Raw genomic sequence first — 21,981 nt, forward strand, 5'->3', positions numbered from 1 at the left:
TAAACCCACAGGCGCAGCCGCCAAAAGATTGTGCTCCCCCCGTGATAACAGAGGAGCACCAAGCTGCTTTGCCTCCATTTGAAACTCTTCAGAAGGACAAACCACACACCTGTCTTGTCACCTGGTCAGAGCTGTGCAGGGGTTAGAAGTCTAAAGAGCTAAGGTTGAGTGGAAGTTCTTGCTTGTGAAAACATAGTCCTCTCTGACTACGGGGTGGGGTGGGTGGAGAGCAACCCTTCAATGTGCCTGGACAGAGAATACAAGTCCTGCTGATGGAGAAACTCAAAAGAATCAAGTGGGGAAAAAAAAAAGAATCAAGTGAATACTGTGTTTAGAAAAAATATAGTGTATTTTAAAAGCATTTGAGTTGCATTGACTGTACCTTGAACTGGAGATAAGGCAGAAAGAAAACAGAAGTGTTTTCTTTCCTTCCTCACCGGGAGAACCTGGGTGATAACCAGGGGCCACCCTGCAATTTTTTAAATTGACATATAATTTAGATACACCAAAGAACATACATCTTAAGTTTAAAGCTGAAGGTTTTGGCAAATGTATACACCTATGTCCCAGATCAAGATAGAAAGCATTTCCAGCAACAGAAGTTTCTTTCATAATCCTACCACCACCTCAAAACCATGCTTCCGTTCCTAGGCTGTAGCTCGGTCTGCTCTAGAATTGCATATGAACAGAGATATGTTGGTGTCTCCCTTCATTCACATGCATTTTTGAGGCCTACCCGTGCTGTATTATCAGCAGTCGGCTCCTTTTCATGCCTGTGTCGCAGCAATTTATTTCCATGGGGATATATTTTAGTTGGTTTGTCAGTTCTAGTTCGGTGGACCTGTCAGTTCTTTCTAATTTGGGGATTATTCTGAACAATGCTGCTAGGAACATTCTAGTCTAGTACAGGTCTCTTGGTAGACACAGGCACCCGGTTTTCTCAGGCTTATGCCCAGACTCGAATTGTTGGGCACTGGGGTATGTGTGTGCTTATCCATAGAAGGAGCTGCCAAACCCCTTTCCAAGGTGGCAGTACCCATGTGAACTCCCACTAGCAACTAGGTGAGAGTCCCCTTTGCTTCACACCCTACTCCTGCCTTTGATGGAGCTCAGAAGCACCAACATTGCCAGCAATTTCCTGTGGGGTTCAAATGAAGAAAAATGACATCTTTTATGGTCAAACTCCCTTCTGAGAACTGTGAGGTTGGAGGTGTTTGGAAGCCAAAGAATGAACTTCTCTTTCTCAAATGGGTTAAGGAAAGTCAAGGGGTATGGGACTGAATGGGGTTACTATGCCTCAGTGACTTTGAAGCCTAATGTAGCCCCTAGAAATGTCCATGGCGGGGGGGGGGGTCCTCTCTATAGACCCAGACCCTCTTTATGGGGCCAGTGGCTGCCTATCATTTTTGGGGAAACATCCACACTCCTTACTGCAGCCTTTAGGATGCAGTGCGACTGGGCCTTACTTCCCTCCTTGCCCTGGAGTCTCACTTGATGAATTCAGGCACACCTGCTGGCCACCCCTGTGTAGTTTCTTGAAAATGCCCATCTGGGCACTGTGCCACCTTTGTATAGTGTTTCTGCTTCCTGAAACACACAACTCTTACTTGTTTGTTCCCTGCTTAACTTGATGCTATCCCTCACTGCTTTGCTTAATTATCTCATCTCAGAGGAATATTCTTGAATGCCCAAAGCTGAGCCAGCTCTTCCTTTACATGTCTTAATATATTCCTTATTTTTCCATTCATGGGATCTACCCAGATTGGTCATTAGATTACATCAGTTGTTCATTTAGATCTTGTCTTTGTGTCAGGGTCAAGATCTGTAGAGTCATTTCTGTGTCACCGGAGCCTGGTACAGTGCCTGGCAGACATTAGTGATTATTAAGCAATTGCTGGATGAAAGACAGAACATTGGTGGCTGATGACTCATGGATTGGTGAGCTGGATGACTTCCAGGTGTTTCCTGCTGTCTTCTCCTTGCTCTGTGTCCTGGAGGCTGCCTCTATGGAGTGTCTCGCTGGACTCCTTGCACTTGGCCTTCTGTTCTGGACACCAGAGAGTGGGAGGAGGGATGGAGATGTTGGAGAGTTTTTCCCAGGCTCTCTTCTCTGCTGTGGTTGGGCAATGTCTACCCTTCTCTGCAGAGTGCTCCTCTCAAGCAGCTCCGACCCACTGTCCCAGATCTTTCCAGAGCTTCCTAATAGCTTCCTCCCTCCTTTATTCAAGCCACAGGGAAGTCAGAACTTTCAGCTGCTGCTAATCCCTAGGAGCTCCAGCAACTGTGGTGGGTTCCCTTAGCCCTACCCACACCTATTTGATAAGCCCTTTGAGTGGGGGCCACTGGGGCCCTGACAGGTGCAGCCGGTCACTGGACTCCCTGAGGGAGGGTGGGCACAGTGGACCAGGGACCTGCTCTGTGGGGGGATTTGCTAGACCTTTGTTGTTTTTTTGTTTGTGTTTTTTTTTTTACTTACATAGCAATAAATATTTTATTATTTTTCTTTTTTTTCTTTATATCTTTTACATCATTGTGTAGTCCCCATAAATTTCCCACCACCAATTCACCCGTGCACCGTCACCATAGTCCCTCCCCCTACTCTCCCCTGTTTTGGTCCCTTTTCCTCCTCTTCCCTCGCAGAATGTCTCTGATTTATGGTTGCCTGCTAATTTTGTTGTTGTTGTTGTTTTAATTATTACTATTGTTATTACTATTCTTTCGCTAGGCCTTTGGCACCTACCTTTTCTACCTGTCCTCCTAAAGGTGAGGAGGGTTTTGGGTCCTGTAGAGTAAAGAAAATATCAGGCTTTTCTGCCCTTCCGCCATCAGGATAGATGATGGATCCTTGTCCTGAATGCATGCCTGATGGCGGGCACCTGGAGTAGGGTGTGGGCAGAGGTAGATGGGATTCAGCTGAGCTAAGACTGTGCTTTTAAGGGCGGCTTCACAGGGACGCCAGCAGCAGCAGCAGCAGCAGCAGGAGCAGCAGTAGAAGCCGAAGCAGAAGCTGAAGGAGCAGCAGTAGAAGCAGCAGAACGAACGCCAGAGAGCCCAGATAGAGTAAAGACTTGCTGGGGGCTGGGAGGCCCCCCAGCCAGCACCCCTGCCTGCCATATGCCCGGTGAACCCCAAATAAAAAACCTGCAAAACTACTGAGGACTCTGACTCCTCCTTTACCCGGTCTGCATGGGATCAGAAAACCTGCACTGTGCCCAGTCCTGCCCTTACCTTACAGGTCCTTATCAGGAGAGGGTTTTGGTCCTCTAGTTCTTCCAGCATGGGGTTTTGCAGGGATACTAACAGCAGCCAGTGCATTCTGTGACTTGCTTGTAGTTTTGGCCTGAGGTCTGGGAGGTCCTTAGAGGTAATCCGTGGGTCCTAAGGCCTACAGTCTCCTCGGTTCATCAAGGAATCAGGGAAACCTTCTCACTGAGTGCCCAGTGGGGCTTCGTCTGGTCAGAGATCACTCTAAGGGGTAGAACTGAAAAGAACAGGGTCTTCCTATTCCCTTAGGTGAGAAGCGATTCCTATGCTTGCCAGTTCCCCAGCTCTGCGCTAAGGCAGGTGGTGGTCAGCCTTGTCTTCGGGGGACTCGGGCAGGCGGATCTGCTCAATCTGAGGACAAACTTTGCAAAGTTTGGAATCTCTAGAAAAGGGAAGAGGGCTTTGTTGGTGGGGAGGGTGCCCCTGGCCTCGGGTGGACACGGGTGGGGCCTCAAGTGAGGGTTAACCGAGATGAGTTACATCTAAGTCCTTTTCAAATCTCGGATCCCACAATTAATTCTAGAAATTGCATCCAATTGGAAGAACACCCTCTCCTGTTCAAGTGAGAGTCAACCCAAAGGAACACAGCATCTGAGCCCCATCAGGAAGGCTGAGCACTCTTGCCACACTCACCAGTGCTTGGGGGCAGACCCACTGGTATCTGGCAGGAAGGCCCACAGTGGGCCAGAGGGACCCCAGGTGGCCCAAGGCAAGGCCAGCTCAGCACCCTCTCCTCTCTGGGGCACTGAGAAGGCCTGAGCTTGTGCCAGCTGTTTGCCCTTGGAAGGAAGAGGAGGTTAGCACCTGTGGGAAAAGTCACTCACTGGCCACATGTTGGCTGGTAAGAGGGTCAGGACCTGGGGGAGATCTGCCAGCTGGCCCAGAGGCTGCTCGGGGGCTGAGTGGGGCTTGCGTCCTCTCCTCCCACACCCCACTTCTCATTGAAATCTGTCTGCACCTCACCTTACACCTCTTTTATCTGTCTCCTCCTCTCGCTTGCCTGTCCTGGCCCTTGAGCAGCAGGCCTCACCCCTCCCCAGGCCCAAAGTTCCTCCTTGGGTGGCTCCTTGGAGCCTCCATTCATTTTTCTTTTGTGACCACAGCAGCATGCTGGTGCTCTTCCAGCCTGGAGGGCACAACAGTGACCGGGAGGCCTCTTCCTGTCCTGTCCTCATGGTCCCTGGAGCAGACACCACCTACAAATAACTACACAATCCCAAGTGGTCAAATGTGCAAAGAAGAAAAAGCACATCCAAGAGGCCTTGTATGCTGGCCACCTACTTCGGCTTTATATAAAGAGAATGACTTGGGGGTGTGTTCAGGGGGAGGGGTCAGGATGTAGCTGGAGTCCAAACTCCTAAGCCAGGCCTGGAAGGTTGGCCTCTGTTGTAGGTTGAGTGTGTCCTCACCCCAACCCCTCCAGGATATATTGGCATCCTAATCCCTGGAACCTCTGAATTCACCTTGTTTCGCGATGGGGTCTCTACAGAGGGAAAATGAAGTCATTAGGGTGGTTATTTCAGTATGAGCCACATCCTCATATAAAAGGGGATTTTGGACACAAAGACACACATACAGAGGATGCCACATGGACATGAAGGAAGGCTCGAGGTGATGTTCTACAAACCAAGAGATGGCACAGGCTTCTAGCAACCACCCAAAGAGAGGCCAAGAATAGAGTCTCCCTCACAGCCCTAGGGACAAACCAAGCCTGCCACAGCTCCATCTGGGACTTCCAGCTTCCAGAACGGTGAGTGCATTTCTACTGTTGAAGTCAGCCATCTGCAGTCTGTTGCTGTGGCAGCCCTAGCTGGCAGCTGGGGTCACCAGCGGCCTCTGCCGCCTTCGCCCCAGCCCTTCCCCAGTGACGTGAACTTGCTTGTTCTCTCTTCTGAGTTTTTGCACTCGTGGTCCCTCCTGCCAAGAATACGGTCTGAATCTCCATCCCCCAAAGATCCAGTAAGGGCCCAGCCTGACGCCCTCCAGCCTTCCCTGCCTCCCACTTATCACTTTTGCTCCTTCATTTGAGATCCCTCCAAATCTCTCTCCTGTCTGAGTGTAGGGTAAGAGAAAGAGTGTCAGGCTTTCCTGCCCTCCCTCCATTAGGATGGATGACGGATCCCTTCGGTTCTGAATACGTGCCTGATGGCGGGCACTTGGAGTAGGGTGTGGGCATGCATAAGTGGGTACACCTGGACTAAGACTGGGCTTATGAGGGTAACGTCACGGGGATGCCAGGAGAAAGAGCAGAACCACGAGAGGAGCAGAGGACAAGGCCACCAGAGAATGCCGGAGAGTCCAGACAGAGTAAAGACTTGCTGGGGGCTGGGAGGCCTGTCAGCCTCCCGGCCCCCCAGCACCCCTGCCTGCCGTGTACCTGGTAAATCCCAATAAAAGCCTGAAAAGCCACAGAGGACTCCAGGACTCACTTCTCCTTTACCTGGTCTGCTGGATTAGAAATCTGCACCATGTCCTGTCCTGCCATTACACTGAGCCTGTGACATTGGACATTTTGTTCTCATTTTTAATCTGCAAGACTTCTGAGCACTGCGCAAATACAGGTGAGCCATCCCTGCTGAAGGCTCTCGCGGCCCTGGGCAACATTAACCTCGCTTTATTTGCTCAACTCAAGAAGCAAGTCTTTCTGCAAGTTACCCCAACAAAGAAAAAACTCAATCTCTTTAGCAGTTTAAAAAGCGGATTATTATTAAAATGAAAACACAGAATCAATACATTCTCAGAGAGGAGCTTACCTGGAGGCCCAGAGCAGAGGACTCCTGTGGAGATTCAGGAAACTCTCTCCAGGGGGAGCTTCTTGGAATCGCCTGGGGCTGGAGAAACCAGGCAAAGTGTCCAAGACAAACTTTAAAACCAGCCCTTGGATCTGAACCATCCTCCAGGGGAGGAAGAGAGGCTGAGGGAGAGGGGAGGGGGTGAGAAAGACGGAGAACTCTGGTGCTTTGGTGGTGGGAGAGCTACACTGACCACACCTGGGGGGCGGGGAATGTCCTGTCTTGTCAAAACATTAACAAAGATGTAAAACAATGGAACTAAATAAATAAATGAATGATCTCCGAGCAGAGAACATAGATACAACTATTATAAATAAAGATTAATCAAGGAAAAAAAAAGGAAAAAAATGCCCATGTCTGGGATTGTTCTGGAACCAGTCACGGTAGGGCCTGCCTGTTTTAAGCTCCCAGATGATTCTGCTCTGCAGCCAGGAAGGCCCTCAGGTGGTTGCCTTCAAGCGTGCCTCCCACAGATCCTTGAGCCCCCAGGTCCTGCAGCCAGCCTCGTGCATGTGGGGCCAGTCTTCCTTCTCCCTCCTTCCAGAGGGTCAGAGAGGCTTTCCTCAAGGCGGCCAGAGTAGGACCCTTGTCACCTTGGCATGGAACTACCCTGTGGGCCTCGGTCTCTCACCCCTACTGCTTAAGGGGTGCAGATGGTTTTGGGCTGCGAGTAGTGAGGGTCCTGGAGGCTGAGAAGAAGCTTCTGTCCTGGCCTGAGACCTTCTCCCTTCCCTAAGCAATGAAGATATCTCCACTCCCTAAACTTCTGCCCTTCTTCTATCAGAGAAGTGATCGCTCTTCCCCCTTCATGACCTAGAACGCGGCTTGCTGGATTTCATCAGTTGTAGGCTTATTTGTCAACACGCCCTTTCTGTCTGAGAATCTTATCTTCACTCTAGGAGCAGGGGTGAGATCACCCCTACTTATCTGTCATGTGACATCTCCCCTTCTCTTTCCTTGATGCCCCAGCTCCCTAAGCACAGCATGGATACTTCTGGTCTGTCTTACAGATTTACAACCACATCCATTCTCCATATGTGGTATTGATTTTTCAATCACTGGGCCTTTTCCCCAGTGAATCTGTGGCGTGGGCCATGCTACCCACGCTGTCTGACGAGGTCCGGGCATGGGAGAAATTTCTGAAAAGTCAGAAACCTCCATAGCTGGCTCCTGCTACTTCCTTTCATTTGTTTGTGCCAGTTAGTGAAACCATGGAAATTTTCTATAAGCTTTAGACTAACACAATGAGCGTTGGCATCAATGCCAGTTTAGGTAATGCACACCTCAGTAGTTTGAAAAAAATGTACCTTCCAACATGATTGACAATGATACGGTTTCCAATATTCTCCACGTCCTCCAACTTGTAATTCAGTTACCATGAGTAACACTGAGTTCTCTAACAAACCACACTTGATAGAACTGATGGAACTGAACCCAGTAAAAGTCCCCACTAGAGAGGGCCCTGAGGCACCCCAGCAGGTGAAATGGTCCGAGAGAAACACACCACATGCTGTTCCCATGGCACCGGGACCCTTTGGTTCTATATAGAAAATAGGAAGCCACCCTGGATTTTACAATGCCTGCTTAGCCTTGTTTTAGTTACCTAGCTCGACTGTATAGATCACGTTGCTATAGCACCTGTTTCTATTTTCTGAATTACATACATCACCTGGGGAAACAATGTAACCAAGTTAATGAAACCAAGTGACCACGTTAATCATAGACTGGGAAAATTAAAAAAGGACGGTGCACTGTTAATGATCATTAATAAATTCTGAAACAATGTAAAAGTAAAATCAATCATGATTGCATGATGCAATGATCAAATAACAATTTCTGATGTATCAATAAAGCTCCGCAGAGACCCTCAGCGGGAGACGTCTGCACCCTGATCAAGTGTCAGGGTCTCCTCACTACCTCACCTACCTCATCTCCCCTCCCCTCATACCCCCACTTCGCCGACGCCATCTCGTCCTTGGGGAAACCTGGCCCCGGTCGGAGCTGGACTCCGGCAAATCCGTCCCAAATTTGCTTGTCCAGCCAGACTTAGAAGAACTCAGATGGGGTGGGGGAATTCCCCCCTGTGCCCCAACATGCTCCTCAGGGTGAGCACACGGGGCCTGGGTTGGGTGAGCACAAAGCCAACCTTTACCAGCACTGCTATGGATCCGTGGGCCCCATGTCCTGTGTCCCCAGCCTTCTGGGTGGCTGGGGGCAGCTGTACCACCGTCCTTAGAGTGCCATGCTCACCTTTCGGCACACTGCCTCATGCTCGGGGCCCTCCCTTCCCACGGTGCTGCTGAGTCTTGTCAGAGCCGTAAGAGACAGCACCAGGAGGACGGGGCGGGGCTGGTGTCTCGGTTTTACAGAGGAGAAAGCTGGAGGAGGTGGAAACTCCTTACCCAAGGTCACCTGACTTGGTGAGCCAGCATCCCAAATGCTAGGTCTTCTGATTGCTTCCAAGCAGCCTGAAGGCCCCTCTGAGTGTTCCATTAGTAAGCTGCTATGAGCACGTCTGTTTTTTGCCTCCATACCCTAGATCCGCGTGCCTTCCGATCAAGGCACCACCTTTGTTATTTGAAAATTAAAATCAAAGTAAAGTCTAGTCAAACTGGCCCCACACAGCCCCTGAAACCTGGAAATTTGACTAGATTTGGTCGGGGCCACGTAGACATAGCAGGTGTGTCTCCAGAATAGCCCCAGAGAGTCCCAAATTCCCCATCATCCCATCAGTGTGTTTGGGGTGTGGATCTGGGGGCTCAGCTTGGTCTCCCTCTGGGTGGTGTCAGGAAGTAGCTGCTCAATGGCCACACTGATAAGTTGTCAAGTTTCATGGCAGTGATCCTGGAACCTGCTGAGTTCTGCTGCCTGGGGGTTTTCTCCAGCCGCACATCTGATTAAAGGACATAGCTTTGAGGAAGGGATGCAGGTGGAGAGAACAGGGGTCTGGCCCCTCTCTAGCTTGGGTCTGCGTTGGCTGCATGCCCAGGTTCTGGCGCCTGTGGCCACCCCATGCCTTCCGTTAATACCTGGGCCATCACTGATCACCTGGAGGCTCAGGGCAACTCTTGACTCCCTAATAGTCTTGGGGAACCTCCCCAGCTGGTTTCTCCTTTCTCAGCTTCACCTTCTTCTCAGTTTCCTCCTTGTTCTACAATCATTTCCCCCAAGTGTTGGTCTGGGGAGCAGGGGAGGCAGGCTGCCCAGGGAGAAGGGCTCGCATCATGGCTGACCAGTCCTGCCCCTCCATTTTACCTCCCTTGTACTCACCACCTTCCTTTGGTTCTCTCACTTCTTGCTTGGATAGTTGCAGCACCTCCTCCTCCTAGCTGGCCCCCAAGCCTGCCGTTTCAGTAGGTCATTGTCCCACGAGCCTGGGCCCAGATCCAATGGCTCTGGAGCCTTCTCCGTCCTGCTCCCTCCATTGTCTCAGCCATTTTCACCTGGGGCAGCCATTGCTTTTTATCCATAGAGGCTGTGCCTATTCAGGTGCTGGGCTCCTTCCTATCATGCATGCCTCTAAGACTGACTACAGCCTCTGCTTCCCTTTCCCTCCAGTGCCTGGCACCAAGCTGGTGTGTGGTAGTGTTGGCAACATCCACATTCTGCTGATTGTGGAGTACAGGGTGCTGCCTTGCCCGGGATGAGGGTGCACAGTCAGTGCTGGACAGAACTGTGACAGCAGCGCCTCTGCCGGGGCTCTGTTTTCTCCCGCTCCGGCTCCCCACGGGACCTCCCCTCCTGACGACCACTGTTACTGAGGGCTCACCCCTGCCCTGCCAGCGAGGCCTTCATCACAGCCACTTCCATCCTCACCACCTAGCGTCACCTAGGGGCAGCTGGCATCCGCTCACACTCAAGTTTGAAGCTCACGTATAGCTTGCTATGCCACTGATGGTTACAAATAGAGGTTGTGGAGGGTGAGACCTGGTGATCAAGAGGGAGACACTCAGGGGAGGGGTGAACTTTCTGGTCCAGCAAAGCCCCTGGGGACTGTCATGGGGCAGGCTGGGCCACTCTGAAGGACACCTGTGTGGGCAGGACCCAGGGAGAGGGGTTGTCTGAGGGCTCCTGGGCGCCCTGGCTGAGGGAATGACGAAAGTGTCCCTCTTTGTAGGGTCCTGTGCTGGGCCCCCTTCTCAGAAGCCATATTTCCTCAGCACCAGGCCCAGCCCTGGACACACAGGCAGAGGACTCTGAGGCAGCCTTGGCTCAGGATGGGGGGAGGGGTGCTCCGGGGAGGGCTGGGAGCATGTTTTCACTCTGCAAACATGCTCCCACAGTCTCCGTGTGCTGGGACACCTTGATGAGGGCCAGGAAGCAGTTTCATCACCACAAGGAGGCCACACGGGGCCTTTCTCAGGGGGATGACAGAGTCAGGGAGGAGCCGTGGGTCAGTCAGGGGCTGACCCTGCACTGGAACAGCTCCTTCTGCCTCTCTGGACCTCAACGTCCTCCCCTGTAAGATGCGGAATGAGGCTCAAGGCTCTGTGAGGCCCCTGTACAGCCACTCTCCTTCTGCTGCCTCTCACCCCAGAGGTGCGGAGAGAAAGGGCATGAGGACAAGGACATTGGGGAGAAACAGGTGTGTATTGGTGAGGTAGACTAGGAATTTAACACAGAGATTATACCCCCTCCTCATCCCGTGACTCTGGCCTTGGGAAAAATGTCTGTGCAGGTTGTCTTTGAAATGTCCAGTCCCCAAGTGTCCCCTCAGAGGCCAGCTGACATCAGCGACAGACACTGAGGAGATAGGTGCATTTGGAGGTTTTATTGGTGCCAACTCGGCGAGTACATGGTGCCTGTGGCTTAACAGGGTGTGAGGGTGAGAAGAACATCTTCTCTCACAGTTTCTTCGCTGCAGAAGTTGTACCTGTGGAGAAGAAGGAACACTTGTATGTGTTAGGGTCTTAGCAGCTTTTCCCATTGAGCCATAGCCAAGTTTCTGGGGTGAGTTTCCAACACAGATTTCCACAAACACCCTCAGGCACAGGTACTTACGCTGTCCGCTCCTCTCCCTTCTGCACGGTGATTCTGGCGGCACCCACTTTGGGGAAGGTTGGGTTTACCACATTGTTATTCCAGAGAAACTTGACTTTCTCAATTGTTCCAACATCCAGCTCCACATCAAACTCTTTGGAGTGGGTGGAACCTGGTTTGATTATCCCCCTTGAAATAGAGAAATAAAAACATTGTGTTCATAGAAAGAAGTTCCAACGACCACCGAAAGGCCATGCCACTCTTTTCTACTCTAAATGAATGGGATTACTTTTCCAAATCAAGTCTCAAATGAAGGATCAAAAATTGGAAAAAGCCAGTTATGTATCAGCAGCTTCAAACTACTTAATTTTTTCCCTGCAAACACAAATAAACCCCCCTCAAAACTCTCTTATAGAAAATGATATCATTCTTCCAGATTATTTTTCCCTGGAAGAATTATTTGCATAGTAACAAATGATCCACTTAGTTTAACACAACAAGCATATGTTACTCTGCTCATTAGAAAGCACGATATCTAGATTTATTTTTTAAAAATCGGATCTATTAAGAGAGAAAGAACTAAATGTCTGGATTTACAATGGAGACAAGAAATCATTAGAAGCATTAAATAATTTAAACCCCTTTGACAGAGAGACAACAAGCATTTAAAAGCATGGATCTGAAGGTTGCATATATAAAGTAAGACATGATCCTAAAACAGGAAATTTACTTGAAGATGTTGTACTGGTGACTGTTGCCCTTATTTCCAAACAAAGCAATTTTGATCTGACCAGTGGCTGTTCTTCCAGACAGAGTCACGGAAACTCGGTATCTCCAGCCTGCACAGGGGATGGAAAAGAACTCAGTTAATTCATGCACAAGATGGGTGACCCAGATGGCAGCTTGGGCCCACGGAGGCATGTGAAGGATTCTGCATGTGAGTCTACAGCTCAAACTAGGCTGTAGGGGAAAATATGCAGACTCCCCTCTTCATGTCACTAATCACATATGGCTCCTTAAACTAATATCTAAGTGAAATCAAATGAAAATGGTAGCCCCCAGTTTCACCAGGTGCTTTCCAAGAGCTGACACGCCCATGCAGGGTCTGGCGGCTGCTTTGTTGGACAGCACAGAACATTCCTGTCTGCAGGGTTCTGGCGGAGCCCTGCTCTGCAGTGACAGTGAGGTGAGGTGCAGAGAGAAGGAACAAGGCCTCGTCTCCACATTTGAGAGTTAGCTCAGGAGAGCAGTCCAGGAGCACAAGGGCAGACACTTATTTCTGCATGTCCAGGGCCCCAGGCAGTGTCCAGCACTGGGCAGGCCTCAGCGTTCACCCAGATTTAGACCCAAACAAGCCCAGCACCCATGAGCACACAAACCTATATACATATAACCACACACACTCACATCCACACCCTCCCACACTCACACATACACATTTACACACATACATGTGCAATTACACACACTCACACGCACATTCACAGCCCCCTTCCTTCTCCCCCCACAATCCTTTCCCTAACTCCGACTCGCCCCTCACATCCTCAGAGATGCTTCCCCGTCCCCTGCTCTGGACAGGGCCAGGCCTCTGTCTCCAAGGCCACAACAGCGACCTGCGGAGCCCACACACTTGGAGCTGCTCACTCCGTCTCTGTCTTCTCTGCAGGGTTATAAATATCATTCGTGGAGTATCTTGCTCATCCTGGATCCCCAGTGGCTAGCACAGTCTGTGGGCCATGACATATTGGTGGAAGAATGAATATATGTGGTTTTTGGATGTTTAATTTGCTGATTGAAAATATGGACAAGGGTTTCAAGCATCACCATATCAGGGGGAGGGCTGATTCATCAATGTCTTTAGAAGTTATGTGCACAGGGATGGGAATGTTCTACATCTTGGTTGTGGAGATGGTCACGTGATTATTCATTTATCACAACTTCATAGGACCATATAGGAGAAAGGGTGGATTGTGCTGGATTAAATTATATCTCTATAAACTTGACTTAAAACTGCAAAATGGGGCCTCCCTGGTAGTGCAAGGGTAGACTCAACCTGTGAAGCTGTCGGCAGCTACTGCAGCACAAGTTCAATCCCCAGCTGGGGAGCTACCCACATGGTGCAGCAGACCTCTCCTGTCTCTCCTGCTGCTCCCCTCAGCAGTGTATTTCAGTGGACCTGCCTGTTCTGCTCCCCACTCTCTCTGGGGAATCCTCTCTCACTCCCCCACCCCATGCCTCTGGACTGTACTCCAGTTCTTGTATGCAGAAATAAATAAATCTTCAAAAAAAATAAAACTGCAAAAGACATGTATTTCTGTATTTATATAACACAGTCTCTTTGTTTAGTGCAGCATCTCAGACAACTGTCAAGAGGCACAAAGTGACTTAAGCATGCTGGGTCTCACTCTCTGTCCTATTTTGAAAGAAAGCTCCCCTTCCTGATTCCTGGTTCCAACCCCTACTAGAGAGGCATGATCCCCCTAACTCTAGGGACACATCAGGGGCAAAATGGGGATATTGGATTTGGGCTTCTTTTCGGGGCTGTGCCAGCAAAGAGCTGGTACCAAATAAATGTTTGTTGCATGAATTAGAACAACAGGTGTATATGACACAATTTTAAAAATGAAAAGAACAATGAACTATGCAGTGGTGAAAATTCAGGGTAGATGGTCATAGAAACTCATAAATTGCTATTATCCCATTCATGATGAAATCTGCTTTCACTCGTTTCTTGCCATACAAATAAAATGCAAGACAAACAGATGCTTTCTAAATCCCAAATGAAATAGTTTGAGTAAATGTGTCCTTTTCCTAACATAATCAAAACGAGTCCACCAATACTTCAGTTTAGAGGCAAGCCTTCATTTGTAATGGAAACTCAATTTTCTTTACTGGGGTGGGAGAGTCACTTACGAGCGAATTTGCTAGAATCTCCTGTGTTCAGGAAGAATTTCTGCTGCTCCCCGCTTGTCTTGCCAGCAAATTTATCAGCATAGTGGCCCATCTGGGGGCACCCTTCATCTGGACAGGGGAAGCACTTGTCCTAATGAAAACAGATCAATCAGACTGTAAGGTGTGAATTTGTCTTTTATGATCTACATCTCTGGGGGAGCAAAGTTTCTCCATTGTGACAGGAAGGGGATTGGAATAGATGATTGCTACACTATCTTCACCCAGGACTGGCTTCCCCAGTCTGACACACATCACCTTAGAATTACTTGAGGGAGCTTTAGGAAAATACTTATGCCTAGACCTCAGGTTACGATCAATTACACCTTCCATTGACTGATGTGCTGGTAAAGATTAACAGCTCACTCTGGAACAAAAAGCCTTGGTTGTAGTGCTTACCAGTCTCCATGGCATAAATGCTCTGATGGTGGCCAATTTCAGGCTGCCAACATGATATGGCTGAATGTGGGGTTGGGGAGAGATGTACCACTGGCTCGGATGAGTCAGAAAAGGCCTGGCCCCATGTACAGTTTCCTCCTGAACTCCCAGGCTAGTGTACAAGAACCCCAGAATCCACCTGTTCTCCTCCCTGGCATGCAAATTCTCTCCCACATTCTTATGTTCTTGCTCTACACTTGTCAGAAAAATACACCCTTATCGTTCTTCTAAACTCTGATTTTTGCAGCCCAAATCAAACACGGTTCCCTGTAGGAAGACTTTCTAGATCATTGAATACGCTGTTCCTCCCTGACTTCCCAGAGTCCTTCTCTCCAGCATCTGGAATTTTAGCCTACAGTTTTCCCCCTCTGCTCCATGGGACCGTGACGTCCACTCAATGCAAAATGAGTAAGGAGAGGTCAGAAACTGGTGAAAGGGTAGCTGCAAATGCCAAGTGAGGCAGGACAGCTGTCCCATCTTGGGACTCAACAGCCCCACAGAGGACACGAGCTTACAGACTCAAAGGCCCTGTAGGAAGCGCAGGGGAAGGCAGCGAAGCCGTCGGGGTTGAGGATGCTTTCCGAGTAATACTTGTAGCTTCTTAGGTGATTGCAAGCCACGAAGTCCCGGGTTCCTGGGGAAACAAATGAGGAATCTGCACAGGTGGCCGGGGTCACAGCAACTTCGCTGCCTCTCTCCCCAAGTGGGATGTTTCCAAAACATAGTGGTGCTATATTTTCAGAAATGTAAGATAAGCCCCCAACTCAGCCACAGTAATGACAGCTGACATAGAGAGGCTGCGTTCTGTGTGCCTAACAATGTTCTGTTTTGTCTCTAAATCTTTTCCTTCCCATAACATCCCTCATTGCATCCAACCATCCGTTGGAAACTATGGACTGCAGAGTAAGTGGCAGAGCTGGGATTTGAACCCAAAGCCGTCTGGTACTGGAGTCCTTGCCTCTAAACTTTGCTCCATCCTGCGTCCCAGGCACCTACTTGAGGACCTCAAAGAGACAATCATGTGTGACGTGATCTCCCAGGCATGACAAAACCAGGGCAAGGATATTTTAATGCTGGTTGAAAACTTCACCTGCCCAATTTCTGTTCGACCTTAGTAAATGCTAAGTCAGAGTTGTCTCATAAGGGAGCCCTTTCTTCCAGATGTGCTGGTCAATGATAAAGAATAAGCACCTGGGAGAGCACAGCGTCTGCTCTAACCTTTCCACCTTCCCCCCGTGATTGTCTCTCATTCCCAACCCACCTAGAAGGGAGACTTGTGAGGTGCATACGGCTTTGCTGTGGATGTGACCAGAACATTCTCATTTTGTCTACAGAACTGAAGCCAGTTAACATAAGCTGGAACTGTGTCACTGACTCCCAAGGGAGAACTGGCAGAATAACTCTTAGTTAGCTCTAGGATGTTGAATTTTATGGTATTTTTTTCTTTGTTAGGGAGTTTCCCATGGATTGTTGAGTTGTAACTTTAAACAACGGGTTTTGTGATTCTAGGTGGCTCGGGCGCTTCGAGACACCCATAGAAGGCTTTTAAGGAAGTGCAAAACTAGTTGAGCTGAGCAATGATAAGTGACACAGAGCTGGACCTTTGGAAATATTCCAGAAGGGGCAATGCATATTTTCAAAGAGCACTGTGTTTTCATGTTTAAGATTTGCTATGGGAAAGGTGCTGTTCCCTCCAGGGTAGTGATGCCCGGGCTCTGCTCTGGTTTTACCTGACCAGATGCCATCAAGGTCCACGATTTGTGACAGGATATTCTTTTTGCATCCAGGCATGGCCTCTCCTCCATTGGGGAAGAAGTCAAGATGACCCATGAGTTGGTTTGTTCCAAAACCTGAAATGTTTAGAACAACAAAGAGCTTTACATAAACAGGGATCTCCTGGTTAAACACAAGCATGGGGTGGCAGGCAGAGCATCAGGGCTCACCAATGAATGGGATCAGAGGAGCTGAATCTGTGTGAATCACATCAACAAAGGCAGCATCAGAGGGATCCAGGCGAACCTCTTCAGGGGTACCCTCGAAACTTGCTTCTACAGGGTCCAACCCTAAAAGAGGCAGTCAGTGTTACTGAAACATAAATCTGTAGGTTCCAGCAGGACCAAGATATACAGTTGCCTACGCTGAGCACTGCCCAATACAAAAGATACCATAACCTGTATTTGTGCAGTGACATGGCCCTGGGGGAATATGGGGTCATAGAGTTTCAACGTTGTGCATTACATGAGGATTCCAGCATCATATTCTGGGGTATGAAGGGTATGTCCCCACACATTGGTGATAAAATCTGGGGTCCTGTCTCTCAGGTCTTACCTGTAATTCTGGCCAGGCCTGGAGTCCTGCTCCCTGCCTCTCCAGCTACGTGGGCTCCCAGGCTGTGGCCGATAATGTGGACTTGGGAAAGTGAGTAGTTAAAGTTTGTCTGGAGAGGAAAGATGGTATTTTCAGGACATTTCTGAGTTGTCTTATGTAATAGGCAAATGCAGTGTTACTCCTCCGCTGAAAACCTTCCATCATGCTCAAGCCCATACTCTGAGGTTCAGAGCTTTCCTCACTCGACACCTGTTTTTCTAGATTTTTCTCTACCCAAAACTTTCATTACACTTTCATCATCTCAAGTATGTCCTATTTTCTCACCTAAGTCCACTTCGGACCCCTCTTCCTGTGGTCTCCATCCCCGCCCCCCACGCACTTGCCCAGTACACAGGAACACAGCCCACCCATCAGCTCCAAACTTAGATGTCTTTTCCTGGGAGACATCCTTAATCATCACCCCCCCCCATCTGGACTAGCTGGCCCCCATGTGCTCCCAGAAAGTGCTGTAGTCCCCTCCGCCAGAACCCTGATCATGCTCTACTGTCACTGCATTCACGGAAATTCCCGGAAACTCAACCTTCCTCTTTGCCTCTAGCAGAGCTCCTGACACTGTGTCCCCAAAATATCAGATAAATTAATGACATAAAGCTACCAACTGTTTACACATGTTGGTCTCAGAGATGTTGACCCAAATGCACTGGTCTTAAGTGCCTCTAACACAAACACCACGGGCTATGAGTTCTGCCCTAGTGCAGAAGTAACTAGAATCAAATGGTTCTTTTAACTGTAAGACAGATATGAGTGGGGCCTTTAGCTGGTACAGAAAATAGTCAGGAAGAATTAATGACTTAATTGAAAGAACTAATGACTTAAGGAATTCATTAGAATGAAAGAACAGGATAGAAAGGAACGGCTGAATTGATTGTGGCAAAAGAAATTTCCCAGTATCAACAGGATCACATCCTCGGACCCGGGGAGTTGGTACATGCCAACCACGCATACTTCCTTTTGGTTCCATTTGGTTCTCTTGCCAGTGATGTCTTTTGCCCCACACAGAATCCATTTGGATTTTGACAATTCCTATATTCCACAATTTTTTTTTTGGCAAACTGGTTAAACTTTCTGGGCCTTAGTTTGCCAGTCTGTCAACTAAAGATGATAATAAAAGTCTCTACCTCTTACATATTAGCTACTGCTGCTTTTCTTTCACTAGTATGTCATTATTAAGGCAAATTTCAGAGCTTTTGAAGACTGAGAGAAATAGCAAGTTTTCCCATTACTTCTTTACATATGTAACTCCCACTCGCATGTTACACAGCAGAGGCCAGGGGGTGCTGTGGGTCTCCTCTGCCGGCCACTCACCGAGAGCACGCTGAGCATCTGGGCCACCTGGGCACCCACCACCCGCACATTGTTGGCGGCCTGCGAGTAGGTGGTCTGGGAGCCTTTCTTCCAGTCCACACAGATGCAGTTCACCTCCTCCACCGTGAACATGTTCTGGTGTTGGAGAGATAGCAGGGTGTTATAAGGGGGACCCACGAAATCACATTCCACCAGAGCTCAGAAATGGTTCTTGACAATCACTGCTGACTCTTCTGTCTTTTCTTAGCCCGGGCTGCTAAGATTGACTGGACTTTGTTAGGAATCCTGTTGTCCATTAGGGGTTATTCCTCAGGGTAAATGCAGTGAGAGCAACAAATCAATATCATTCTTTAGCTTCTAAATGAGTTCAAAGCGGGCCACTCTAGTTTTGTTTTGTTGGTTGTTGTGTTTTTTTTTTTTTTAAACCAAATTCTATAAGTTTGATGGGGGAGGTGGGAATTGCATCTCTGGTGACCAGGGTCTAAGTGTCCTTATGGACACTCCTATGTAATTGGGAGTCCTTGCAAACTCTTAACATCACTGTCAATGACTGATCTTGCCTCCACCCCAGGCTCCTGGGCTTTACCAAGTTTTTAGGTGGGAGGGAGTGAGTGTGTATGTGTGTGCACATGTGCGTGTTCTCCTGTCTGTCCTTTGACCAACAGAAACTGTGTTATTAATCCATATCATCTAGGCACTTTTTACTCTGCCATTTTAATTATCCAGTCAATCTTAGTCCTCCATATTTCAGATAAGTTGTCACTGCAACACATCCAGACTCTCAGGGATGGGGGAAAGATTTGAACAACAATGACATAACCTCTCATTCATAGGAATACAAGACACCATCACTGGAAATGGGAGCAGAGAAAACAGCCTTCATCTAACCAAAAATGAGATGGTGGAAGTGTTTGTTCATGCAGCAAGTGCCACTGCTTCAGGCTACAGATGTGAGTTCAGAAATATGGAAGGGAATTCATATTTTGGGAAAGAGAGGCGTATAATTGCACAGAGATATCTAATATATAAAGATTTCCTGTTTCTGAGCTCGTTTTTGGATTGCATAAAGAGATGGAGATAGTAGCAGGCAGCAACGGGTGGAGCTGGTCATGTGGCTCAGAGGCATGCCTACCTTGCACATGTCCACCAGCCAGCTCTCATCTCCCTTGTCGATGAAGCCATGGATGATGAAGCGGGTCTTTCTGTCTGTTTGAAAATTTGAAGCCTCAATGGTCGATGGATCAGAGGGCTGGATATTCTGGAACAAACACAGAAGGCTCACATTTTTTTTTTTATAGTTTATCTACTTCTAATGCTATTTATTCATTAGTGTTTATTTATTTATTTATTTATTTTTTGTGGGACCCTCGCCAGTGGCTGGGGATCGAACTGGTGCTGCAGAGGCTGCGGGCAGCCTCGCAACCCAGCGCTCAACCGCTGCGCCACCAGGGGAGGCCCGGCTCCCATGTTTTTACAGCCCAGCACTCAGGCCTGTCTTTCCCTTTCCTTCTCTGCCTTGATCTTTCAAAGGTTAACACAAAACCCTCCTCTTCCAGGAAGCCCACCGTGACCTCCTTTTCCCTGCCCCATCTCCCCAAGTCAGGAATCACTACCATTGCTGGGGCTAGACCATGGCTCTCTGTCTTACCTTCCATAGGGATCATGGTAGATGGCAAGTTCTTTGCCTTAGACCGAATCATGTAGCCAGTCAGAGGTTCTGACAAATGTGAGCTATGCATTGATTCAAGTCAACATTTTACTAAAAACCTACTCTATCCAGGTCTCACTAGACTTGGGGGGCAGCTAGAGGGATGGGATGGGATGGGACAGAACATGGCGGGGGAGGAGGGCCCATAGATAAGGAACCCCTGCTCTTCAGGGTGGGGTTCTCTCTCTTCAGGCACAGCCCCTCGCCCAGTTACAGTGACTACAATAACCGAGGTCTCACTTGAAAGTTGTTTGGGTTCTCGTTGGTGTAGAGCAGAAAGCGGGTGCCGATCTTCTCGGGGCTCCAGGGGAGAACTTTCATGGGCCTGATTGCAGTCCCAGCCCAGGGCTCAGTGTCAGAAAAGCAGCCAAGGGATTCATAGCAAACTTCCTTTCCTGGAGAGAAAGGAAGATTCCAATCAGAATTAGCTCCCTAGGCTGGGCTCTGGGACATCGGTCACTGCTGCTCAGGGCTGGTCACTCCCCTGCCTGGGGACAGTCTGGAGACTGTGGACAACCTCCCTCTGCCCCGCCCACACCCTCCTTACCCTCAGCATCCACCCTGTGATGTGGGAGCTGATAAATCTCTGCATTAACCTGAATAGCTGTTTAATGTTTTACCTAGAGAAGTCTGGCCTGGAGCACCCAGGCATGAAGCCAGGCCTCTGGGCAGAAGCAGGTCTCCCTCCAACCTCCTCTTCTCTCAGAGAGGCCATGAGCCCCTCCCACCTCTTTCTAGAACCTGGAAGTTGGTGGAACCAGGGCTGAGGCTTTCTCTGGCATGAGTAATGTTGGATGGAAGCCTTTCCCCAGCAGCGGGCATGCTGCTTCTTACCTTTGGCTGCTCCCAGCAGGAAAAGCGCAACGGTCCAGATGCCCAGCATCTGCAATAGATTCAGACATTCTCAGCCTCACCGGCATAACCCGAGCCATGAGCAAAGACTCACGGGAAGTTGAGGCTCTCTGCCTGGCTTCTCCTTCATAGCTGCTGGGGAAATGGCAAAGGTGACTTACCCTGTGGGATGTTCCAGACATCGCTTCCCTCTGGATCAAGTACCCAGGCTGTTTTTTTTTATACTCCAGCCTTATCGTTTGGACGCTGCTTCAAGGAAACGGCAAATGATAACAGAACAAGCTGTGTGCACTCAGGCTTAATCTGCACAAATACACACACACACACACACACACACACACGAAGATTAATAATGGTGTAATGGTGGTCGACCTTCCCACAGGTCAGGGAAGATGGAAGAATGCTTGATTGAAAGGAGGTGAAAAGTCTCTAACTTTGCACCTATGTACCTGTCTGTGTAATTAGGAGCTAAATGACTCCACTTTCCAATTTTCTTTGTCATCACCAAGTAGTTTTATAAGCCCCACAAAGGCACAGCAGCAAACTGTAATAATGGGGGGTAATTCTTCTCACTCAGAATAGGTGGAAATGCCCTCCCCCCAAATAACTGAGAGTTCAGGGAAGTCTCTCCCTCCCTTTCCCTACTCCCCTCCCCCCATCATTCCCACCCTCTCTCTCTATCTCTGTCTATAGATAGATGGATTATAATAACACTAATTGTGAGTGGAGGAGACATTCAGCAGCCCCCCAAATAGTTCTGACCACTCTCCCCCATTAGCTACCTCTTCCAGTTCTCTATTGCTATTTAATGAACCAACCCCCCAAAAAACAATTTTTTAAAAAAAGCAGTTATTTTAATCATCTCACAATAATATTTTTTCACAATAATTTTGAGCAGCTGGGTTTGGGACCCCTGAAAAACACCTGTCACTGGATGCCTGTGCCTTTCCCCAGGGCCCCTGAAGCGTGCACACCTGTCCTCGAAGACTCGGCCCCGGGAGGCCGTCACGAGTCACCCCAGACACGCATCTGTGAGAAGCCTGGCCAGTTCACACGACAGGCAGATAAGCCTCCTCGAGGGGCGCTGCTCCACTCCTGCCCAAGTAAACATGCCACAATATCAATGTTTACCCGTCTCGTGAATAACCTAAACGTGTGGCAGAAGTGAAGGGCATTCTGTTAAGAAGCGGAAAGAACAGCGCTGGGGTGATCACAAACAGCAGCTGGCAGCTGTGGCGGTGGCTTCCTGGCCCAGGCAGGGGCCCTGGAGGTGTCACCTGGTGGGAGCCTGATGACATCCCCCCG

At 49.0% G+C, this 21,981-nt stretch overlaps 1 protein-coding gene across 1 annotated transcript; it reads right to left on the minus strand.

Annotated features, from left to right (window-relative positions):
• Positions 1-10,817: 10,817 nt before the first annotated feature.
• LOC119234164 (inactive pancreatic lipase-related protein 1) lies at positions 10,818-20,848 on the minus strand. The gene is made up of 13 exons (XM_054690089.1): positions 20,838-20,848; positions 20,659-20,707; positions 20,065-20,219; positions 19,249-19,374; positions 18,117-18,251; positions 16,752-16,860; positions 16,367-16,486; positions 16,154-16,273; positions 14,939-15,057; positions 13,950-14,079; positions 11,767-11,875; positions 11,058-11,225; positions 10,818-10,929 (listed from the first exon to the last, which is right to left on the minus strand). The coding sequence occupies exons 2-13, from the start codon at positions 20,705-20,707 to the stop codon at positions 10,866-10,868; spliced, it is 1,404 nt and encodes a 467-aa protein (XP_054546064.1). The 5' UTR covers positions 20,838-20,848; the 3' UTR covers positions 10,818-10,865.
• Positions 20,849-21,981: the final 1,133 nt, after the last annotated feature.

Source organism: Talpa occidentalis, unplaced genomic scaffold (assembly GCF_014898055.3).
Source record: "Talpa occidentalis isolate TD23 unplaced genomic scaffold, MPIMG_talOcc4v2.1 talOcc4.8, whole genome shotgun sequence".
Taxonomy (NCBI): Eukaryota; Metazoa; Chordata; class Mammalia; order Eulipotyphla; family Talpidae; genus Talpa; species Talpa occidentalis.

Excerpts from the sequence above, each read along its gene's own strand:
- LOC119234164 (XM_054690089.1), bottom strand. The coding sequence starts at position 20,707 with ATGCTGGGCATCTGGACCGTTGCGCTTTTCCTGCTGGGAGCAGCCAAA. Across the intron at positions 16,274-16,366 it reads TCCTCTGATCCCATTCATTG|GTTTTGGAACAAACCAACTC; the intron begins GTGAGCCCTGAT and ends TAAACATTTCAG. Across the intron at positions 15,058-16,153 it reads CCTTGATGGCATCTGGTCAG|GAACCCGGGACTTCGTGGCT; the intron begins GTAAAACCAGAG and ends TTGTTTCCCCAG.